Below are 24,842 nucleotides of genomic sequence, written 5' to 3'. Positions count from 1 at the left end.
AAGCACTCAGCCTTACCATTGCAGTGGTTGACCAGCGCCAGCAGCTGCTGAACGGTGTCTGTGAGCGCGACCTGCTGTCTCTGCAGTGAGGTGCCGTTTAGCGTGGAGCTGCCCAGTTCACCCTGGAACTGACTGACCAGTCGACTCTGCCTCTCCAGAAGCTCTTGAAGCTGCTGCTTTTCGCTCTGCAAGCCCTGCAACTCCCTCCCATACCTAGCCTCCAGCGCCAACAGCCTCTGTTCCAGAAAACTAAAAAAAGACACAAAAGCAAAACATCATTGAGTCTAGTTGGGACTTATTTTTATTAAAAAAATTAAAACTCAAAAGACATAAAATGATATCAAGTTTTAAGATGCATCTTGAATGGCATGGGTGGAGTAAAATATGAGAGCATGGCTGCGGGTGGAGAAGCCATTTATTTAGCATGAACCTCTCTCAGCAGAGCCTGCGCATTCACATGATGATGAGTAATATACATCAGCATGACAGTCTCATTGGGCTAACATCATATAAACACCTGTACTGCAGCAGCATTCACAGATGGGCCTGCATGCTAAGTATGTCGATCATGATCATGAGGTGTGTGTGTGTGTGTGTGTGTGTGTGTGTGTGTGTGTGTGTGTGTGTGTGTGTGTGTGTGTGTGTGTGTGTGTGTGTGTGTGTGTGTGTGTGTGTGTGTGTGTGTGTCCGTCCCAACTCCAAATGAAGATCATAAATCCCTGCAGCCTGATCGTTATGGCTTTGAGTAACGACTGTGCAGCAGTTATTTATTGAAACAATCCAGCCACCCAGATTGAACAAGCTACTTTTCAGCCCTGTGCACACGCCGCCGCTGCACCAAACAAGTATCCTCAATCTCCCGCTTTGGGCAGCTGCTCAGTATATGCCCTGCAAGAAAGGCTGGATCAATCCAAATCATTTCTACCATCACTACCATTTCATATTTGCTCAGTAGGGGAACACTCAATAAAAGTGGCAAAGCAAGCTAACAAATTATTTTCCATTGTGTGTATTTTACTTTGAGGAACAGTCGAAGTGAAACGTGTGACAGTGAACCCGCACAGCAATGTTTAAAAAGTTTGAGGGTTTGACAGGATAAACATGGCATTTTGGATCATATTGTATCCTGAGCAATTAAACTGTTGTGCTTATGATCTGGTGCTATTTAATATTATTGCAATGTATTTTTCTCTCACTCTCTCTCTGCAAAATGGTGCACTTCCTGCCAGTAGTATTTTACATCCATTGCCTATGAAAACAAACAGGATTCTCTGCTCTTTCAAGTTGGCAGCAGTTCAAAAACTGGCTCCATGCCCTCAAGGATCAGCAGCAGTAGTCCCCTACAACCAACACAGTTTATTCCACAGCTGCCTGGCTGCAAATCTACTATGACCTTTCTAATGTTTAATGTTTAATGTCTAATGTCCTGTTATGGTGTTTACCCTTATGAAGATGTATTCATTTATTTGCATGCCAGAGCCATGTCACCGACATGAAGGACGAGGGCCAAAGGGCAGAGCATGGGCCAAGCAGGGCCAGCTGTGTAACAGGTGTTAGAGCTGGGGCACTGGGTTCTCCCGGTCACACTTGGTACAGATGGATGGAATGATAAACAACGTGATACAAAGAGAAAAACACCTGCTCCCTTTCACACCAACCAGCACCCTGTGCTTAACCTCTGTGTCTTCCTAGAGAGAAGAATGGGAAACCCCTCCTAACACGCACTGCCCATTCATTGGCTAACACACACATACTTACACAATGCACATTCTATTGTCCTTAGGTGCCCTGTTTTTCAGAATCATTCAACAACATTTTTCATATATCTGCTAGTACATCCAGTAAATTAAACAGTATAATATACTGTACTTTTGAAGGCCTTTATAGTATGCCACCCGATAGTTGAATAGCTTTTTCCTGAGTAAACATTCCTTAGTGCTCAGGAAGAGATGTGTGTTATGTTTCCTACACCTCACTTGTAATCATGAAAGAAAAAGCAGCTAAGGAAGAAAATAAAGTAGTGCAACCTACAGTAACCAAAGCCTTACTAACAGAAAATCCAAGAAAAAACATGACATTGTTGTAAGCACAGTTCTTGAATAATTTCCTTGGTGATTATCGGGGGATGTAAAAAGCAATAGTACCCGCAGAAACCACTACATTACATGACCTTGAGATGAAATAAGAGAATTAATGATTTACCACTTAACGTAACAGTGGATCTGAAAATGAAGTGCCCATACACAGTGAAAAAACCTGACGGCAAACCCACCCTGAAAGTCCTGCAGTGCCTAAAAATGCCCTTGCCTGATAAGCTTTTGAAGGGTGAGTTTGCTTACCTGTTTTTATCGCTGAGGCGTGAGATCTCCTGAGTCTGCAGGAGAATATGTTTCTCCAGGCGGTTAGTGAAGAGTGTGTACTCGAGCAGCTGGATCTCCAGGCGACTCGTCTGGTTTAACACCTATAGATGGATAAAAACAGAAGAATAAATAAAACAGCCTGTGCAGTGATAAAGAATAGATGGAAGTAGGGTTGCAAATGCGTGGCTTAGACAATTTTGGGAAATTCAAATGTTTTGCGCAATTTCAATAGAATTATTGTGCAATGGCAAAAAGTTAAACCAATTAATTGAATTGTTAGTTTTTGCTAAATAGCTGTTGTCATGTGGGATAAAGTTATATTTAGCATGATAACTGAGGACTAATCTATTGTACTAAATGTGTTCATTTTTTTTAAATTAGTTTCTCACTTTAAGCCCTGTTGGCACACAGCCAACATTGTCAGATCAAATGTTCAAAGTACCTTTCTCCATTAGTTTACTTGCTAGCAACTAAACTTACCACATGGTAAATTTTACAAAGTATGTTTTTGACAAACTAATGTATTTATTTAGCAAACCAATGGATTGTGTCAGCTCATTATATGATAAAATGTTTGTTTCTATCAACATGGTAAATACATCCTCAGCAAAATAACCCCTATATTTCCGTCTTATTCCTGTTAATTCCCATTAATTCTTGTTTATTCCCATTGAAACTTTCCACCTTGAAAAACTGAATTTTGCCACCCTTGATGAGAGGAGCTAATTAAAAGATTGGTGGGGGAAAAAAGGGCTTCCCACCAGCTGAATTCTTAAAAAGCCCCCTTGGACATAAACAGCACATCACAAGGCTCACAATGCTTATTATTTGATCTTGAAATGAAAACTTGAGCAAGAATTATCTCACATGCACCTGTGACATGTTTTGAAGTTGCAGATGAAACAAAAACTTGAACAAAGCAGCTCAAATATTTGTACAGGTTGCTTTTTCATATTAACTTTGATAAGAGGAAAAGAAAGCATGAGGACCAAAACAGCCCAATCTGTAATAACAGCTCTATGGCATGATTGAAGACACATCTGTGTTGTGCTACTGAGCTTTATGTTTTAATTGGCTTGTTGTCATACGGCGAGCTCAACTCATTGTGTCAATCAAAGCCTGTAGAAGCAAATACCAGCTGTTTTAAAGCGGTTGCCGCCACCTTTGGGCATGGCTTCTCAGTGGGTTACATCTGATTTACATTTAATTAGCTATTTGCCAAGTGTTCGGCAAGTGACATCAGTTGTTTTTGCATGACTGTGACCACAGTTAATTTGGATTGGCTGCAAACAAGTTATCTCAGGCTCACTCAAATGCTTCCTGATGGGCTCACCTGGGTCTCAACGTCTGTCAGTTTGCGAGTCTGCTCCGCTGATTGGCTGAGGAGGTTGGTTCCCATTTCCAGCATGGCAGCTGTCTGGGTGTGTACCGCAGTTCTTTTCATTTCCTCCATCCCAGAACGCACATTCTCCTGGATGAAGTGCTCCAGCTGTACGGAGAACAAACAGACTTTGAGAAAATTATCCATATTCCCTAGTTTCAATCTGGTGATAATCTTTTTTTATGAGTTAATATGTTAACTGATAGTTTGATGCACTCTGAAAGTTGCAACCTTTGGTGATCTGTGTTTTTCTCCATGTCTTTTTAGGTACTGTGATGGAGTCATGGAACCTAGTACATCTAGGGCACTTTCAGTGTCTCGTCACATACTATATCTATCCACCTGCAGGTCTACAGTACCTCAGGCAAATACTAACACTAGCAACACAAGTATTCAATGCATAGGTGTTTCACTACGATTTAAAAAAGAACAGTAGTGATATACACCAAGAGGCAGACATCATGAAATTTGTGTGCAGGACTTCAGGCATAGTTGCCCACTCTGTAATCAATCACATGTCAGAGACAGAAGCATCATGTGTTGCAGAAGGAGTAAAAATAGCATGGCATCCATCTTGCTTCAAGAAATAGCTTTTCTTATTAATGTTTTCGGTTTGAGCCAGACGGCATCTGCAAGACAAATTCGGCTTTCCCTGCCATGAGTGATGGAATTTAGTTTGACGTTTAACGGGCAATGGCCTGTGCCTCGCAATAAAGAAAATTAGAATATCAAACCGTAGAACATTAATATTTATGACTTTTGTGGCGAGAAAAGATCAGACTTTACTCATTAGACCACATGACTGGGAAATGAATCTCTAAGGAGAAAACATTCCAAAGTATCTAGCTCATGATTGGCTATTCACAGAAATCAAAGAGAATTGAAATGAGACAACGATTGTTTGTTTTTATTTCAATACAAATGGCCATCTCAGAGAGAATGGGATTATGATAATACATTGCCACAGGAGAGGGCTTTTCTATCTTTTATGCAGTATAAAAATACTGGTCCAAGTGGGCAACTAGAGATGAATCTGCAATTAAATTGTTTGCCTGCTAGTAATCTTTCTGTCATTGTCTCTCACTTCCTCTTGATCCGTCTCACTCCCTCTTTCTTTCAAACTCTCCCACTTCCTCCCTCTTGCTCTGTAAATCCGTCTCTCACAGTTTGCTTCTTAAGCACAACTGAGACAGCAGAAATAATCCCCTCATAACGAAGGTTATGAAGAGATTACCAAGCGGATCAAAGCCAACTCTAAACGAAGAACCAAAGATCCCTGCATCATAATCAGCCTCATGTATTGAAGCTGCTATCAGCCGCCTGTCCAAAGTGTTCCTATTACAGCCTTCTCAATCCAGAGGTCTTGATCCACTCCATCTCCCACTGCCAATTGCATTAATTGCTGCTCTGTCACACACACGCTGCACTATGCAGCCAGATACATCACATTTGGGAGGAATAATTCTATTTTATTGTGCCTACAAGGAAGTGATCAGTGTGGAGAAAATCACGGGAGTTGTATCACTTCACATCTTAATTGCCGAGCCAATAGACATTTGTTCTCCATTACAATTACAGAGGAGAGGGGAAACATGCACAGTGTTGTGGAAAATAATAATCAGGATGGCAATGATTGTGAAGAACAGCAATGAATATTTTTCCATGGCAATGCAGACTTGATTGTTGTGTCATTGCAACACCATGCAAACCCAACTTTGCACCACAGTTTAATGTATTATTGGCCTAAAGAATCCCCAAAATGATAAGAAGACATTGTTTCACTTCTCATGGTGTCCAATCATGGTTTTAATTGGATAACAGCCTCCGCCCCAATACAATGTACAAGAATGAAAGTTTGGTTTTGGTGCCCGCAGCATTTTATACTGACATTTACAACAATTAAAAGTGACATCTCCTTCCACAAGCTATCTCCCTGTCACATGGGTAATCCACAGATCTCACACTGGATAGTTGTCATTGGAACTAGTTTCTGTTGAAGAATATGTCCCCATGAAAATGGTTGACGGAGTGTTCTCTGGGTTATCCAGACTAACCAGGACAAGATATTACTGATAGATTTTAATCTAGAGTTTCATTAAAAAAGAAATGGTAGATGTGTTGCCACAAAATTGTGTGTAGACATTTATGGTCCCCAGAGAAAACATGAAACAAATGTTAATATCCCTGACATTTAAACTAGTTTAGCAGTTCAATGTTTTCACTTATCCAAGAAAAATATCTCAACAGCTACTAGATGGATTGCAACCATGCTTTGTACAGATATTCATGGTTCCCAGATGTATACTATTGTTTTAGTGATCCCCAGTCTTTTCTAGATTTGCTAATGTTATATGCTAACACTAACTCTGCATTGTCGTTGCAAACATGTTAGCATGTGGACATTAGCATTTAGCTTCATGCACTGCTGTGCCTAAGTACAGTCTTACAGAGCCGCTAGCATGGCATGTAGACTCTAGTTTAAATGTACTGTCTCCAATTCTGCAAGTGCCACAAAGTAAGTTTCCCCCCTGTCATATTAGATGCATATCTCACAAAACCTTGGCCAGATGAAACCAAAATGATCTTATGCCTAAATAGCACGATGAGTAAGAAAATATTTTTTTGGGTGATTTGGATGAATTGACTCCTTAAGATGTTCTTATGTCAAAGGTCATAATAAGAGAATGTGTTTAGGGAAATAAAAGACTATGGAGACCAGTGAATAGTGTGAATAACGTAGGCGACATACTTACTAAATGAAATATTACTGGGCCCGGAAATCGGGTCACCTAAGGGTAGTCTAGCCACCTTTATCTATAGGCAATATATCTGCATTAGCATAATCCACACAGGCTCTTAAAAGCACTAACAGAAGCACGCTCACGTCCCTTTTGCCAATCCCTCAGGGCAGCAGAATGACTAGATGGAGGGGCTACACTGAGGGTTAGATGACAAGAAAACAATCACTAGTTTCATCTTGGAATCACCAAAGGAATGTGCAACATTGATAGAGTGCTGTTGCGCTTGTCTACTTGAAGATTTGTCTGCGGAACATGCAGGATTAGCGTGTGTGCCCCAGAGTTTGTGTTGGTGTGTGTGTGTGTGTGTGTGTGTGTGTGTGTGTGTGTGTGTGTGTGTGTGTGTGTGTGTGTTTTCAAGGGGTTTCAGTTAAAGGCTCATAGTAAAGGTCATAATATCCCAGGGGAGCTTTGGGGGAAATCGTACAAAGTTTAACAGACATACAGTTGCCTCAAGCTCCTCCGCATGCATGTCACCAATTTCTCCCCAAACTTATGCAGGTAGGCTTAATGAGCTCCACAATGTGCTGAAAAGGCTTTGCCATCTGCGGGTCAAAGGTCAGCATAACCTTATGCATATCTAAAAGAGGGTCTCTGGGGTCGTGCTGTGTTTATGAGGAAATTCCACCTACAGTGCGATCATTTAAGCATCACTATGGCCTGGTGGGGGTAATGTGTTGAAAGCTTGGATCTTTGTGTTCATTCCAGACATTATGTGGAGGACTTTTGGCAACTGAGCAAGATATGTGTCAGCAGAGCTTTTTCTGAAGACGTGGGGGATTTAAACGGCATTTCCTTAATGGCCGCTCATATCACAGCTCTGGTGGAGAGGGAGTGAAAGAGCTAAAACTCCATGCTGCACATAATGTGCCCAAGATAAGTGCTATTTGTGATGCTTTGCAGACTGTATGCATTAATAACATAGTGTACGCACTATCTCTTCCTCACACTGTCTCAAACACACAAGCAGTGGGGCCTCATGGGATGCTTGCTCTGGAACTTGGTCTGCAGTTCATAGACTGAGCATCAAACAAAGTGCGCACATGGGAATTGTGTGTGTGTGTGTGTGTGTGTGTGTGTGTGTGTGTGTTCACGGATCTGTGTCGAGAGAGTCAGCAAGATTCAAAGAGCTTGAGATATGGTGTTGGACAAGTCAAGGTGTGAGATGGGACACATTCCTCATTCCAGAGGGGCAGAACGGTCCAGATAGAAGTGAAGGAGATGGATAGAGAGGAGCGGAGTGTTAAAAGAAAATGGAGACTGGGGTAAGAGGAGGAAGGAGAAACTTAGACAATCTTATGATGAGTGAGAGTGGGGAGTGACAGAAGCACTGGAAGAGCGTTCATAATATCCCATTTTCCAATCCTGAAATATAATCAACATGTTTGCTCTCAGCCAGCCAATCTGAACACTCGACCCAAACCCTTATAAACGGCCCGAGGATTAGTGTGTGCCATAAATATTCTATGAGTGATGCAAGAATAGAGAGAGGGGTCGAGAGGGGTGCCGTGTCAGTCAGTCTGTCCTAGACAATGGACCATCGGTGATTCAGCACCCTGATGACCTTTAGCGATGAAAACACAATTGTGAAGCCTCTTTTAATCGCATCATTTCATTTTAGTCAGTCATAATCCAAATAAATGGAACTGCATAGGCTAACAGCCATGCTGAAATGTGTGTCCAGCAGATAAACTACATTTTTTCCACTGAGGAACATGCTATACTATATTTTGTCAACTGAGTCTGGTACACAAAGCTTTCAACCGGCTTTGGTTTATAAACAGGAGTTAAGAGTGAAGTTTCTTGTTGCCTGTGGGGGGCTAAACTCATTTAAAAGGTTTAACTGTGTATGACATATTTGGCACTGTCTGATATTAGCAAACTTATTTCATATTGTCTTTCTCCTATCACATGCAACCGGGAGGTCTAGCACCCCAGTGGTATTAAATACACGCCAGGTGTTGACATAGTGCCAAATATACATACAGCGAGCATCTAGAAAATCCACGCTAAGCTCTGAACTTATCAATCATGAAGGCTTGTCGACAGATGTCATTAGATCCACTCCATGGACATCCCATGCTAGAGCAAGAATGGTTAGGTTAGATTAGTTCAGACCCCTTACCTTTTGCAGCCACTGGGTGTTATTCTCCATGGCACTTTCTAGATTTTCCAGCTTCCTCTCCTGCCAGAAGGACCTCTCCTTCTGGGCCTTACTCGTCTTGGATTGGCTTGTATCAGGCTCTGCCTCGGGCGGCGAGTCCCTCTGGAGGGTGTTGGTGACCTGGAAGTCCTGTAAGGGGTGGCAGTGCTCCACCTCGGGAAGAATGAAGGTGTATCTGCAGGGGCCGTGTTGCACGTGGTGCTGTTGGCGTTCCGAGCCGATCACGGTGGCCAGCCAGGAGGCCAGATAGGCAAGGGTCAGGACCAGCAGGCGGCCCATGTCAGAGGAGAGGGAAAGGGGAGGGTGGGAGGGGAAGAAGGAGGTTGCTTCTCCTAGCAGAGAAGAGATGTGAGTCAGGTGATTTGTCCCTTTTGGTCCTCTACATCTGCCTATATATATTTAGATAATTTGTCTGTTCTGTCACTTGTTAAAGTGTCCCTCAAGACTTTGACTCTACCTTCCTCTTGTCTTCTCAGTCCAACTCCTGCTGCTCCTGTCTCTGTTTTAACACTTTCTCTTCTGCTCTTTTGGCTGGTCCTTGTCTTTGCCGTTGCATCCAGAAGTATTCTTCAGCCCGATTATTGCTCCCGCTGGTCCTCGTGAAGGAAGAAAGAAAACCCAGACAGGAAAAGGGGATTGACTCCTATTGTGATTCCCAACACTTTAGTCCAGGCAACCAACAGCAGATGTCCCTCTCACCATTTATCTCTCTTTTGAAAAGTTGCCTTCCTCAGTCCTCACTGCCTTCTCTCCAAGCTGCTTGAGTCCATGCGGAGGTCCGGAGGAGAGGGGAGAGGAGGGGGTAGAGAGCCGAGTGGCCCGCTTCAGGATGTTGGCTGAAGTGGTAAAGCTCTTAAAGGAAAGAGAGAGTGGCGTACCTCTCCACTCAAACACATGCACCTCATTAGCACATAATCACTCAACCACCCTTCCCCTTTTCACTCTCTCCCTCCCTCTGATGGTACTTCTGTTTGTGGGTTAGAAGAGGAAGCGAAAAAAAATACACACAGCTCACCACCAGAGCAAGAACTAGAAACTGTCTTTGACAACTTGTTGCCCCCTCCCACTCCTTTTTTTCCCCACTCTGTATCTCCTATACCTGCTTCATTGGCATGACCATAATTACTTTAAGTACACTGTTATAAAATGTTTTTTAAAGTAGAAGTAAAATAATCAAAGTATAATAATTCAGAACGTTAGTCAAAAAGACCACAAATGGTTTTTAATAAGATATTTTAACCTTTGTGTTGTCTTCCCGTCAACCATGAAAAAAAGTTTCTGACATTTTGTCACTTTTTCAATGTTGTGGGTGCTTTTTGGAAGTTTTTTCCAAAGTTATTTGATATTTCTAATATTGCCTTTTTCAGCTTATTTTGAAGGCCCATTTTTTGTGATGAAAAAACAGAAAATTGGTCAAAATTGACCCGAGGACAACCTGAGGGTTAAACTTAAGGTTCACTGACTAGCCTTTTCCAGAGCTTCCAACTGTATCGTTCAGAAGGAGCTGTAGGATATGGTTGACAGCTCTGGAAAAAGCTTGGAAGTGAATCTTGACAATATTCTGTACAATAAACAATACAAACTATACCACAGTATACAACTACATTACTATACTACACAGTATACTACAATGAAAATGCACTTGTTACAAGTAAGTTATTACAAATGCGATGTTTAAATGAGATAGTTTTGCAAGGAGTTTAACATTTAAATATAATAGCAACGGTGAGACCCATTGAAGGAGAAAAAAATGACAAAAGTAAAACAATAGTGGGGCAGGAGGTTGAAGGAGGTTGTTGCTGTTTTTGCTGTTTTTTTCCCAGAGGATGTAACATGATCTGACATATTTGCTGCTTTCATGCCAATGTCAGTTTTTCCCAAAGTAGATATTGAATTCTGTTTTCAGTCTGAGAGCGTGTCAAATTGTTGGTATTGGAGTTTTATTCTGGTAAAAAAACGTCTGTTTACACCGGCAGCAGTGTAGCAGCACCCTCTGTTGCTCTGTCTTCACCTCTTGTTGTTGGCTGAACTAACACTGTCTGTTTTCTCTGGTTTGCCAGGTTCGTCTGTGTCCACCTCTTAGTCTGTATTTTAACTTAGTTAGACTTTTTTGTGGAAGGAAATGGAAATATCAGGAAGTGATACTGCAGCTATTGTGTAACTCTTTTTTTTTTTGAGTGAAGAAAATGTTGGACACGTTAGTCTTCTAAGCTACAAGACTCTGGGTTTCCCACGGCATAGTTCAGATTGACATCTGAGGGTTGTGGTTCACTGCTAAATGGAGCCTGCCAAACATTTCCTCTTTTTTATTTAGTCTGTATACAGTAGTTATATATATAGTTGGCTGTAGACTGTTAAACCATTTTGTTAAAAAAATCAGCCTTTGGAAGGAACCAGATAGCAAAGTGGGCTAACTAACGTCCACCCGGAAAGTTGACTAGCCTAGCTTGCTAATGCTAGCTCTAATTCCCACTTAACGTTCATTTCTGTTCATCATTTGCAACACCTGGTTGCTGTTGTAGATGTCCAGATTGATGGTTCAGCCTGTTAGAAGAGATGAGCCTCAAGTCCAGCTGGATTAACTATACAATGGTAAGTGGTGTTCAGTAGTTTTTTTAAAGTTTTTTTAGAACCATTTAGGCCTGCACGATTCGGGGAAAAATATAACTCATGATGTTTTAGCTTAGAAGTGATCTTACATTTTCAATTCTCACACAGTGTAAAGTTTATTGCACGAATGAACCCTAACAAAGCAAAAGGGCAGTACCAAACGTAGATATTTTTTTTTGCACCTAAAGCACATTGCGCCTCACCACAAGCCTGTAAACATAGAGGCCTCAATGAAGAGAAGGGAGAGCATTGCAGGCCGTGGGAGCGCTTTAAAACCTATTTTATACAGTCTACGTTCAAAACTCCCCAAAGAAAGTAGTAGCGTTTGTGATGCGGTTAACTCGTAAAATTAAATGAGAATCAAAGTCATTCAAAAAATAACAAAGTTAATAAAGGAAAAAATTGTTGATCAGGGTGAATCAAGATCGTAATTTCATAACAATTAATGGCGCTGGTCCAAATCACATTGCTCTCACCAATCAAAAGTAGACATTGGCCTAATAGAACTTGGCATCCAAGGTTTTATCTGTTTCTCTCTGTTCTCCGTCAGCCGATCCTGCCTCGTTACGACTTTCCATTTCCTCCATCTAGAACCAACCTATCTAAACCATTATATGGTGTCATCACATTATTTTCTGATGCTTCATAAATGCCCTCCAGGCCTCGTCTCCTGCTGTGCTCTAAAAGATTTAATCCACACTACAACACAGATTGTCTACTTAATCAAAGTCTGAATGGATGCAGTCACAGCACGCCACCAAACTCCCATTCAATACATCCTACTTCTTTTCAATACTGTCCCTTGACAGTGATCGAGAGCCAATGACTCAAACAAGCACACTAAAAACCCTCCAAAGGTAACAAAAGAGGAAGTTACTCTCTCACATATCCGACGTGAAGGCTGTTTGTTTTCTTCCGGTGATCAATACTCCCAAAGGGGGAAAAAACAATATTAGACATTCAAATTCAACATGTTCTCTCTCTTTCTCAGTTTTGTTGTTGTTGCTTTTTCCATGTTATTATTGCATTAGGAGAAAAGTGTAAAGTATGAAAGTTTAATCTTGCATTTTCTTTTCATGCACTGTAGAGTCGTAGCCCTTATCTCTGATAGGCATTCCACATTGCCGCTGTTGTGTGGATGCTTAATGACCTAGCAGCTTTAGAGCCCAGTGTGTGGCCTTATCACTCAGCATGCCAGTGACTCGGATCCATAGTTATATGCATCAATTCATATCAATGCATGCACTGTATTCACAGCCCTCGCCTTGCAAACACAGCACGATTGATTGATTTTCACTAATAATAAATGAACTACATTGCATGGAGGATGGTGCTGATTTCACAAGCAGAGCCGTTAGTGTGTGATGTCCTTCAGTTGAAGAATGTTTTACTTCAGCCTCAAGTGTTTTTGTTTTATTATACGCAGTGTCTCTCTTTAGACATTTGTCTGTCAGATGTCAAATTGACTTGTATGTGGATTAAATTAACTGCCTTCCAACCACTGTTCCCAGCAGGTTGGAATCGTATCGTATCTGTTCTCGCCATGGATAATAATCAGATGTCACTCTATGTCCAGTGCAGTCCTGCAGTTGTAAACTTTAATACAAGCAATGCAAGATAAATGAAAAAATAAGAGTTTTCCTGCTGAGATGATTTATGATTTTTGCACAAAGACTTGCTGCTATTTCTATGTGTAACATGGGTGAAAGGAAAGATGGATAGAGCACAGAGTATTGATATCATGCAAACTCACTGACTGCAATACCAAGAGGGAGTCCTCTGAATCTTGTTCCCCTTGTGGCCTGTTTTTGCAGAATAAAAATAGCATATTCACATTTTATTGCACTTAGTTTTTCATATAAAGACAGCCTGAAAGGGAAGATGGGATTAGGTCTTTTTGGCAGAGGCTGGGACCGAGCAGAAATAAACTAAGTGGCAGTCTAAGCAAGTCATGCTGGAGAGCAATGTATCGATATGGGTATTTATGGAGATGGCTTGTAACAGTCAAACTGCCTCAGCTCTTTTGTTTGTACTATGTATCATCGGACTGTTTCCAATGTTCAAACGCAACAGGAGAGGAAATATTTAATATTAAACAGAGTCTGCTTTTAGTTACGCAACTAGATATGAATGAAAGTGAAAAGTAGTCTTTGCTGGGTGCAGAGAGCAGCTTGGCTGGTGTCCAGTATTTAAACAAATGTATGTGAATTGGCCAACTTCCCATTCTAAAACACTCCGTATAGTATCTTACATGATATATATCCGTGCATGTACTGTAAGATGTTTGATACATATGGAACAGACACTTAAACAGGCTCTCTTCTCTTTTTCACATATTTCCCATATCCAGTCCATGCTAAACCCCTTTGATCCAGACTAAAATATAACTTCTACTGTACGACATGGATTGACACCAAATTTGGTACATACATTCATGAGTCCCAGATGATGAATCCTACTGACTCTGGTGACTTTATCTTCCTCTTGTACCCTCATGAGGTTTTACAACTATTGTATGGATTGCCATAACATCCATGTCCCCCCTTTAGGATGACTTCTAATAATTTTGTTGACCCTTAACTTCTCATCAGGTCAACATTTCTATTTTTCTTATTGTTTTAATTTGTAACCAAATACCTGCAAAGCTAACCACATTCCCACAAGCCTGAGTTGTAGTTTGTGTTTAGTGGTAGTCTACATCGACAAAGTTTTGTTCCTGGGATCGTTCCGTCGCCGCCACTGGAGGTTCTGCCTGATGTCCCTCACCTTCCGCTTTCTTTGTGTTGGTATTCTAGACTCCGGTGGATTTCTGAGGACTATGGTTAACTGCTCCTCAGATCTCTGCAGGGTAAATCCTGACAGCTAGCTACACTATCTGTCCAGTCTGAGTTTTCTGTTGCACAACAGAAACAACTTTTAAATGTGCACGTTCGACCAAAACAAGTTCCTTCCCGAGGTTATTTTGCAGCAGCATTGTTGCTCTGCCCGGCGCTTAGCGGAGCCCAAGACCATTGTGATTGGTTAAAAGAAATGCCAATAAACCAGAGCATGTATTTCTCATATTCCGGATTGTTATGTGGACCTATGCTATGAAGGTCTGGCAATGCGAGACTAGCAGGCTATCTCTAAATTAAGATGATGAACATAGTTTACATTTTACTGGCTAAACAGCAGCATGTCAGTATTATTTTGTGAACGTGTTAGCATGCTAATGTTAGCATTGAACTCAAAGCCCTGAAGTGCAGCCCGACAGATCCATTAGCATGGCTGTACACTTTTTGTCGTGTTTGGGCCTGTACATGGTCAGTGTATTCAAGTCTTAAAAATTGAGTCTTAGAAACATAGATATTGAAGTGAATAAAAAAACACTAGTAAACAAATGTGACTGATACATACCTAATGATCATCAAAATATAACACTAAATTATCCTTCACATGATTATGTGTGATATCTTCATGTGAGTTCTGCACTATTTTTTAGGTTTGTCCCAGAAATTGGAAGGAATATATCTTGTATAAGGTTAGGTGCTTTGTTTATTAAAATGTAAATTTAAAAGATAAACACTTTTTCTGCCATATAAAACAAAGTATGATGTAAAAAGAAATTGCCCGAGGCTCATAATTCATAGTGTGCCGCAGTTAATGCTCTCTCAAGGGAACACTGGTTGTTTAGTTTAGTGTCTCCTGTCAGGCCGAGGTATTTCCCACTGCTCCCTGAAGGCCCTGAATCAATCCGCCTGCTGGATTTGAAGGTGACATTCAGCCTCCCCTCCCTCTGGTCAGGGTATAGCGACTGGGTTTCTTCCTTGTCTGCACTGCTTGTCACCCAACCTTGTCCCTTGAGAAAAGAGCTATGAAAGTGACAGAAACGAAAAAACACGAGAGCAATCATTTTCTGTTAAATAGGATTAAGAAAAGGGGAGAAAACCGCAAGTTATAAACAGTATTTTATTTTGTTTTTAAAAGCCAATCTTGCTGAAAGTTTTCACTCTGCTGAACCCATCGGTAGCCTCTCGCAGTGGGACCCATCACTCCACACAGCAATCTAAACCTTCCTCCTGGGCAGGCCGGACACACCAGAGAGAGACTGAGACAGAGAACAGAACTGCCCCAGATTTCCCTTAAAAGTTTACCTTTCAAGGCCCGCCCGAAACATTTAACATCCTCATCCACTCTCATCTGCTCAGCCTGTCACCCGCAAATGACCATCTGTTTAAGATCTGTTTGTCTGGATTGGTAATTGAGAGAAACGTGGCTGTCATTGTCTGCAGTGGGTTAATAATAATCATGATAACAATGATGATGATGTTAGCATAGCTTTACTGCCTCCCATATTGCTTTTTCTGAGAGAACAAGGCATCCTGGCAACGGAAAGCCCAGGGGAGCTGTTCTAAAGAGAAAACAAAGTTTAGCTCCGCAAATTTGAACTGGAAATAAGATGAACTTAAATGAACCGCAGCTGACTATCCAAAGAGTGAGAGAAGTCCTGCTATAGTCAGTTCAGCATGTTCAGCAAATACATGAAGTGAAGCTTAAGCAAACTCTTTGTGGATCAAATCACTTGGGCAAAGGTTCTTGAGTATGACATAATCACAAACTGACAGGTCCAGATATAACAAAGCTGCACATTGTGAGCTGGAGACTGAATTGTAAATCTAATGCCATGGAGAGTGATTCCCTCGTGGACCCTTTTGATTGTGTTCACAATGATACGCATTCATTTCCATGGAGACTTAAACAAATAGAGCGGTTGGGGTCTCTCTTTCCCAATACAGGATAGTTTTACCTCTCCTGACCTGCCTATCAAAGCCACCAGGCTATTCATAAGAGGGAATTCCTGCCCTGGCAAGATACATCTATTACTGACCATAAAACCCAACTTTACTGCAATTAAAAATATAAAAAATAAATTTGTGGGGAGTTGATTGAGCCTTGTGCAGACAGAAAAATAATGGCGTTGACAAATGAGCACTTGGGAAGTAACGGTTTCTCAGTCATGCTCGAGCATTCAGCAGAACGTTTAAAGTAGACCGGTAAAGAGTTGTGTGAATGTAGCGATCGGTGTTTGCTTAGGCCTGCCAACCGCTCTGCAGCCCTCATAAAAACAGAAACATTAAGCAAAGCAGGTCCAGATCCACGTCTGTCTTCCATCGACCTTTCTCATCCGTTCCCCTTGGGATCCACTTCTCTTGAATGAAAAACATCCCGACATCGCGCTCTCCTGCAGCTCTCCCTTTCTAAATTTCACCACTTAAATTGCTATTCCTATCAGTCTGTGACACATCCAGTCTGCTATGTGAGAGGTGCCAGTTACACAGCCCAAATAGCATTATTCATAGCAAGCTGTCTCTTGTAAAACACCACAAGAACCGGTTTGACGCCTGGGCCTAATTAATTAGAGAAATCGGCAGATGAACACTAATGTGGTGTGTTTTTACCACAGTTGCTTCCTTCCCAACAATGGCTTATGAAAAATGTTAATAGAATTGGTTGTGATGCTTGTTAAGGGTGTGATGACTGCAATGAATTAGGTATAAATGGTGATGTCACAACAACAGAGGCTATACTGTTAGCCATCAGAAATATCATGACACATGATTGTTTGTGTCACCTTTTGTTCTTCAATGTGTCTGTTTCCATTATTTTTCCTCTCTCTGAGGTTTTCAGTGGCTCCACACATGATTCAACTATAAAGACCTATAATGCGCTTCATATGTGATTTTCAAATTGCAGTGTGTGAGGGTGAATAATTAGGCAGCTTTCATGTTGTGCAGTGAGATTAGGTAATATAAAGTATTTTATGGATGAAATGTATATTGGAAGCAGCTGTTCTTGCATCGCCTTTGTTGGGTGTTGGGGATCAGGAAGTCCGCCCTGGTGCTCAATAGCCCATCCGGTGCTACCTTCCAAGCCAATGAAATATTATGGACTTACGGCTATGCAGGCTTTAATCTGTTTGCTCCAGTACCGCCAGACAATCCGTGTGATGTCATTTTTGGCCAGATGTCCATTATCTTCCTCTTTCTTTGTGTTGGCATTCTAAACTCTGGTCGATTTATGAGTACTATGGCTGACTGCTCTTAAGATCTATGGTCAATCAGCTAGCTAGACTATCTATTTATTCAGAGGTATCAGTTTTACAACTTCTGAACCAGCATGTTCTACCAAAACAAGTTCCTTCCTCAGGCTATTTTGCAGAGACGCCGTTAAAGACCATTGTGATTGGTTTAAAGAAATGCCAATAAACCAGCACATTTGAACATTTGTCTCCTATCCCAGAATGCTTTGTGGACCAGCCAGAGCTTCCTCCACAGGACTATGGAGGAAGGTCTGGCCATGCAAGACTAGTTTTCTTTCACTGAATCCTGGTTTCCTGGATTACTGCTTTGTAAAATGAAAGAGCTATTAATGTCTGTGTGGGTCTGATAGAGGACCAGCGAAACATGTAAATCGTCTCTTACACACTGAATTCTACTTTGCATGACTGTACTTACATTAGGTTTCATGTGGACCACATGCAGTATGACCTCTGACCCCTCAGTAGTCAGCTTCCTCTTCCTGGATCAGCACCTGGATGCAGTTTTCCACTTTGCACTTCTTCACCCCAAGGGCATCCTGTGTGTGTGTGTGTGTGTGTGTGTGTGTGTGTGTGTGTGTGTGTGTGTGTGTGTGTGTGTGTGTGTGTGTGTGTGTGTGTTTGTGTGTGTGTGTGTGTGTGTGTGTGTGTGTGTGTGAGTGAGTGAAATACATGTGTATATTTGTGTAGGCTTGCACACGTAACTTTAGGCCCCTAGCGTCCGGTTCTGGAGGTGGTAACATGGTCCCTGATTTGAGCTCATTAACCTTTCTGAGGACTCAAGTTCATGGATAAACAGTGGTGTGTGGGTTTTGTTTGAGAGCATGTGTCAATGTGAATTTATGGATTTCTCCCCACATACATTGCTTTGCTGAAATGTCAGAGCTGCAACTGAAGAAAATTTAAAGTTTAAAGTTGTTCAAGAAAACATTTTTGTATCTACGCCCGCACTAATAAACTTGTAGTACATGCCCAACTCCATTCATGGACGTGTGCACAAACACAGAAAATCTGATACAAACACACTTACAGGACCATCTTGATTGGATCTCACTGAACTCTGCGGAACATTATGTCCCTGTGAATTATGGTTTTAATGCTTCATCCGTTCCCATTAGGCTATCCATCACACCGGGGCTTGCTTTGTCATGGAGCAGTTTCATCAAGGGGGAGAGGGGAGACATGGATGAGAGAGAGAGAGAAAGGTGGAAAGAAATGGTGAAGAAAATGGGGAAAAAAACCCTGTTTGCAGATAAGTGGTTGTAAACGAAGGAATTAAAGAGATGAACAGAGCTAGGGCAAGAAAGGTAAGATGGAGGGGGATAAAATGTGTGTATAAAATGGAGGAGCAACAGCAGCGGTGGGGAGAGAGAGAGCAGTCTTTTAGACAGAGTGATGGTTATGAGCGAGGGCTTGAGATTCCTCCAATACTGAGACCTCCTCACGGCTGCTCCGATCGAGAAAATATGGCTGCGTGCATGTTTCTATGCGTTTGTTTTTAGTTTCTTTTCTCATTTAGCCCTCTACCTGCATGGTCCCTTGCAGCTCCGGAAAAAGTGGCCTTGACATTAGGTGGGATCTAAACAATATTAAAACCCAGCGTTGGCCTGTTTAGACTTGCATGAACTAAAACAGCAATTTCAGCTCTGCCTTTGAATTCAATTCTAGGTTCCCGGTTGTTTAGGAGTCTGTTTGCATTTGCTAGAAGGTAAAACAAAAAAAGAGAGAGAGAACTGCTGTGTGGACAATATGTTCTACGAGTGCAAGCAGTCTTGGGCAGGAAACACACAACTACACACGTGGAAAATATCATCAAAGTTCATTATAATGACTTGTGCCATGAAATTGGCCCTGGCCCCTCTATCAAACATGTTATCAACCTTTTTGTGGCTTAGTAGTACTGATTGAATATTAATTTGCATGAACCTTTATAACAGCGTGCATCATGAAAAAACTATTTTGATCATTGGCCTGTTGTCCTTTTGTAAGATCAGGGTCATTGATTTTACCTCTGCAAAGAGCTATTACTTCCAAACAGCCTTCATAGTAGACCTTGTAATTGTCAAAATAATAAAGGTATGTGTCATCCCATTGCGGTTATTTGCCTCGCAATTAAGTGGAGAAGGTTATTGACCCTTTTGTTTCAGTTTTACCTTCATTTCAGCTTCTTTTCACACTTTGTAAATGTACATTACATTTCGATTAACGTTACATCTATTATGCAGCTCAGCCTGTTTAAATTAAAAAAAATTACAGGAATGTCATAAACCACAGTCCGCTATTCAGTGTCCTGCGTGCCAGACCACCCGGGTCTTTATGTGATGGGAATTTTGAAATCAGATGAAAGCGATAAAGTAAAACGTTGTCAGCAATATGGATCACTGGCCACAGAGGGTTTCAATCAACCATGCGGTATGAGAGTAAAAAGGTATGGCAACTCTCACCAAAATGTCAGTGACAAATTTGAACTGCGTGAGCTCTGAAGGTTGCATGCTATTGGGAGAAGAGGGAGGAATGACAAGGAATGAAAGAGTGGAAGATAAAGAGATGGATGAAGCTGGACAGGAGACAGAAAAGGTGGAATGGTCAGAGATAACACAAATGAAGACAAGTAAGAATGGAGAGAGTTCACAGAGTCCAAAGAAGGAAGGAGTTGGTTGGGGTATGAGAGGACACAAAGCCGTAGGTGGGGGTTTTCTTATCGTTACAGCTGATCTGTTTCATAGAAACCTGGAAAACAGAAGATATGCAACAAGCCATATGTTCATCCTGGCTCACTGTATTCCTCCCCGAGCACCTACAGAGAAACATCAAACCCTGTTCTTGAAATTAAACACCCGCGCTTGTTCTTCTTATTCCTTTACAGTATGGTGTGGCTGTGTGAAGTAAGAAGAAAGACGTAGTTATGTCTCACCTGAAATAATCCATTGCACAGTTTGTTGTGATTACTCTACCCTGCAGTAGAGCTCAGTGTCGGAATGTAAATACCGCTTGACACTAAGCCGTTCGAAGAGCATCTGGTGTTACTCAAGAGCCCGAATGTGCTTGTGTTGTGTTGTTTATCGAATGTTTAATTCTTTCTACTTAGAAATAAAATTGGATCTGTTGGTCACTTAAAGTCGGAAGGTGAGTTAATGTGTGTTTAACCAGGTGCGTCTGTAAGTGTGTGTGAGTAGGTGCTTTTAAGTTAGACACCCAATATGTTGTTATTGGGCCTGATGGTTTCCAACTGGGCCCTATTTGTCAGTATTATTTAAATCAAACATTGCAGTAATCATTTCTAATTTACAAGTTGGACTGAACACACAAGATTAGTTGTAACGGGTTCAGAGGACTAAAGCAGAATCTACGGTCCTTATTCTGGCCCAGTGGAGACTGTAGGGCAGGCCAGTGGCAGGCTTGTCATGTAGCTTGTCCCATTTATTTGATATTTTCCTATTAGTGTCAGACAGATGTGTCAGCAGACAAAACCAGAACTAAATATAAACTTAACGTGAAAAAAAAAAAGGTATTATATTGCCGTGTGTGGTTTTGCACGTTTACTTAATTAGTTATTGTTGGCTTTGTTTGTTCACAGAAGTCTTTCTTTAAGACTTGTGTGGATAGCGCGGCTTCCATCAATCCCATAGATAACTGCATGCAGATATGTAATTTAATGTTGTACTTTTATTATTTTGTTATAATCTATTATATGCCATACTGTTCACACAGCATAATAACCTGTAAAAACAACACTTTCTTATAACCTTAATAAAATACATGCTCACGTGTTGCCAAACAGTTGCTTATTACCACATTTAGCAGACCCAGTGCAACATTTGAAATCACTTGTTGTGTTTCTGGCCACCTGAAAAATGTAGTTTCAATATTCACTCTTCTTTTAGCTGTGTTTCAGTCTCCACCAACTCCTGAGGAAAATGTAGTTGGACAATTTTTATTAAGAGTAAACCTTTGAAATGTACCATCTTGTTTTCAAGCATGTCCTCAAAAATAAAATACCTGGCTCTTAAGCAGCTAAATGTTCCCATATGTTCACCAGCTAACTTTGCCTGTTTGCGGTTTGTTGCTGGGCAGTAAGTGTACAGCTGGCTTTTTACTAAAAGTGCCTGTAAATGAAGGGCAGTTTAACATTTAAGGCCGTAAAACCAAAACAATGAGCTCAAAGATGCTAAAACGCTGAGAGGAAATGCAGAGTCTGTTGGTAATTGTCTGTGGGTTCACAATACACACAGTCATTTGATCCACAGTAAATGTAAAAATATGGAATGCAGCTTTAATGTTTATCTGAATAGAGTTTCAAGAGTTATCCCTTATTATAGCAAATGTGTTAAGGGAGCCCTGAGCAAGGCCATATAGATCCTAATATGGCCCTAATAATGTATTATTCCCTGGCAACTGTTCTGTGTGTCCTCTAATTTGCCTCATGCCATACAGGCTCAGCCAGCTCTTTGCAGAAATTGACTCTTACGTTTACCATCTATTTTGCTGCTAAATGATCCTAAAGGCACGTAGTGAGACAGATAAAGCATGGGAAAAAAATAGAGCCTAGTTTCCATCTCAAATCTAATTTAGATTTAGTGTGTGTTTGAGTTTGGTAATATGTACAAACACAAACACCTATACTAACATACTTACAGCAGCCCATCTCTGACTGCTGTGGACAGGATTGTACAGGTTATACAACAGATAGAGCTGTTTTAGAAGTCTCTCCCGGATGTGTTTGGGTTTGACATGTTTCTATTTATTTCTGTTCCTCCTCCGCAGAATATGCAAATATGCATTTTCTATCTCATTATCTCTAAGGCAGGGACTAGCTGTACGTGTTTGTTGCTGGGAAGGTAGTGTATAGTGGGTTTAAAAGAGTTTTTCCCCCACTGAAAACAGCTGGAAATGAGGGCGGTGAGAAAACAGTAAAGTCTCGGGCCCTAGATCCAAAACAATGAGCTAAAAGGCTGAGGGCTGAGGAGAGCTGCATGGTCTGTTGATATATTTTTTGGGGTTACGTCACTGCATCGGCACCCTTCACATTACACATAAATACTTGGGCTTTTGTTCATATAAAAAATTTGATTAGTACAGCTTTAAGTAATCTATAAAATAGTCTGGCATGTGAAATTGTATAAGCTAATGGAATAAGGTTTGCCTTCAATTTGCTTCTCTTGTTCTCATTCCTGTTTTTCAATTTTAGACTTTTTAGTATACAAAAGGTATCAGTGCAGTTATTAGATTTCTAATGTCTCTGTTTATATATACATGAATGCATGTACATACAGTACATTTTTTATTTTAATGTTTTACATGTTCATATAAACTATTACGTGCTATGTGATCTGTGTATAAGAGAAAGGGACAGAGAAATGGATTGGCAAATGTAATGCACACTTGTGAAAACTGTGCCCATCACATACAATTGTGCGTGAAATATGTAACTCATAAAACATGTCAACTTTTTCTGTGAATACCACCTAAAGGCCTAACTGCAGGAAATTGGACTGATTACAACAAACCTGCATGACATTGTCCTGCGTCCTGTTATGCCATGGCACCACTTCACCACAGTAACATCACATTCATCGTCATAGGGACAGTAACTGAATCCTGTTGTGTCCTTTTTAAGTGATTCCTTTGGATCACCCAGGGGGCACAAGGCTGGAGTGTTAATGACCATTTGACCATTGTTCGGTTGTCTTGGCTTATTTGGGGTCCAGTGCTTTTTGAGACAATATAGACCGGCACTACATTGTGGATTCTCATTTATTTTGCATTCCATCAATGCAATGACAGTTTCTGTGCTGCACGCTTGGCAGACTAATGCAACATGTTTCACTCATTCTTTTCTGGAGGAGGGTACTGCAATTCTAAAACACCCCCAGCTTATTCTTGTTCTTGGCTGGGTGTAGAAAACAGAGACGCAAAGCAGACGGCAATCAGTGGGGTGTTAGTCTTCCGTTATGCTTGAACAGGGCAGAGGGGAGTTAAGGTTAGCACACTGAGTTTGGCTTCTCCACAAGAGAGTGACTGTACATATTTGTGCGGAATAGGAAATGGCTTATAGTGTATTTCACATTTCAGAAGGAGACAGTATTGAGTTGAAGTAGACGTACAAGAAGAGGAAACTTGTTCAAAAGAAAGAAAACTGATAGTGGAAGATAGAAGTGGCATTTGACAAACTTTACCTAACATAAAATAGGTGAGATAACAACCAACAAGTGTAGGAATACACACATTCAAAAATTTAGGTTGGAAGATCAACATTGTGGCTACACACTAAATATGAAGCTAAAGCTAGCAAGGTTATCTTAGCCTAGCAAAAAGACTGGAAGCAGGAGAAAATAGCTAGCTTAGCTATGTCCTAAAATAACAGCAACACCTACCAGCACCTCTAATTAGGTTAATGAGGTAACTTAAAGGAGCTGGAAGTTGGAATTTTTCACCGTATTACCAAATCCAAGCTAGCTGTGGTCCCCTGCTTTCAGTCTTTAAATAAAGCTAATTGTCTGCTGGCTCTAGCTTTAGCATACAGACACGAGAGTGGTAGCAATCTCTATATCTCAATAGCTAACTCTCGCCGTTAAAGTGAGTGAAGCCTATTTCCCAAAATGCCGAACTACTCCTTCAGCTGCCACATAAGAGTGCACCAGCTCAAACACGTGTACATATAATCCGTAAAAGGCCTGAAAACATTGTTTCGTTTCAATATAATTTGCATGTTTCCGCCTTACATCTGCAGCAGTATTATGATAACTTGGATTTACTGTTGGTAATTTATGATGTTTCAAGTTTGGAAATCTCACTCAAAGCTCAAATAGGATTTTAAGAGAACATGCCAGATCACCTCCACAGGCAAATATATTTCAACAGTTATGCTTGCTGAAAACAGCATTTCGTCGCCTGAAGAAAATGTTTGATTAATTAGTGAATTCAGGGAAAGCTGGGAAAACTTGTGGAGGTTACAACTATAATAGTGTATCCAGCTACCATAAGACTATCAGAGAATCAAATATTTGTATGTGTTAGCCTATGTCAACAGATTAAAGCAATACTAACAATCCGCTGCCTCTTTCCCCTCTTTCTCAGCTCTGGCTCTTCGGTCTGACGTGTGATGTGTTGCCATGCTTTGTTGCTTAGGAACACCTCACCTATGGCTCAGACTGGGGTCAGCGGCTGCTAAACGGTGTGTTTTTAAATCTCCGCACCAGTCATCGCTTTGTCAGCTTGTGACTCTGGGCCAGTTCTCACCGCACAGCTGGGTCTCGCTGCACTACATCAGGTTCAATTTAGGTACTAAGCTCGGTGAGAAGCTAGATCTGACACTCGCTGAATCTGTAAATGCAATTCAAGACTGGTGCTTTGGAAGTGGTTTTGCACAATAGATGAATATGTTTAACTGGTGTCTTTTAGGGGTTGAAGTCATTGAACAAAGAGGAGGGAAAGTCTGAAGGAACATTTATCA

The 24,842-nt window shown here is 41.1% G+C and overlaps 1 protein-coding gene and 1 long non-coding RNA gene across 2 annotated transcripts in view; one reads left to right on the top strand and one right to left on the bottom strand.

Annotated features, from left to right (window-relative positions):
* Positions 1 to 9,687, bottom strand: part of angpt2b (angiopoietin 2b) — a 22,445-nt gene extending 12,758 nt beyond the window's left edge. The window contains exons 1-4 of the mRNA XM_034892043.1: positions 8,665 to 9,687; positions 3,694 to 3,849; positions 2,340 to 2,461; positions 17 to 249 (exon numbers count right to left, since the gene is read on the bottom strand). Of these exons, the coding sequence (XP_034747934.1) occupies positions 17 to 249; positions 2,340 to 2,461; positions 3,694 to 3,849; positions 8,665 to 8,982 (829 nt within the window). The 5' untranslated portion in view covers positions 8,983 to 9,687. The remainder of the gene's footprint in view (positions 1 to 16; positions 250 to 2,339; positions 2,462 to 3,693; positions 3,850 to 8,664) is intronic.
* Positions 6,116 to 24,842, top strand: LOC117956787. The gene is made up of 3 exons (XR_004659366.1): positions 6,116 to 6,217; positions 16,617 to 16,622; positions 24,831 to 24,842. It is a non-coding gene; the product is annotated as an uncharacterized LOC117956787 (long non-coding RNA).

The sequence above is a fragment of the Etheostoma cragini genome, chromosome 14 (assembly GCF_013103735.1).
Source record: "Etheostoma cragini isolate CJK2018 chromosome 14, CSU_Ecrag_1.0, whole genome shotgun sequence".
Classification (NCBI taxonomy): Eukaryota; Metazoa; Chordata; class Actinopteri; order Perciformes; family Percidae; genus Etheostoma; species Etheostoma cragini.
This window is presented reverse-complemented; position numbering and strand designations above follow the sequence as displayed.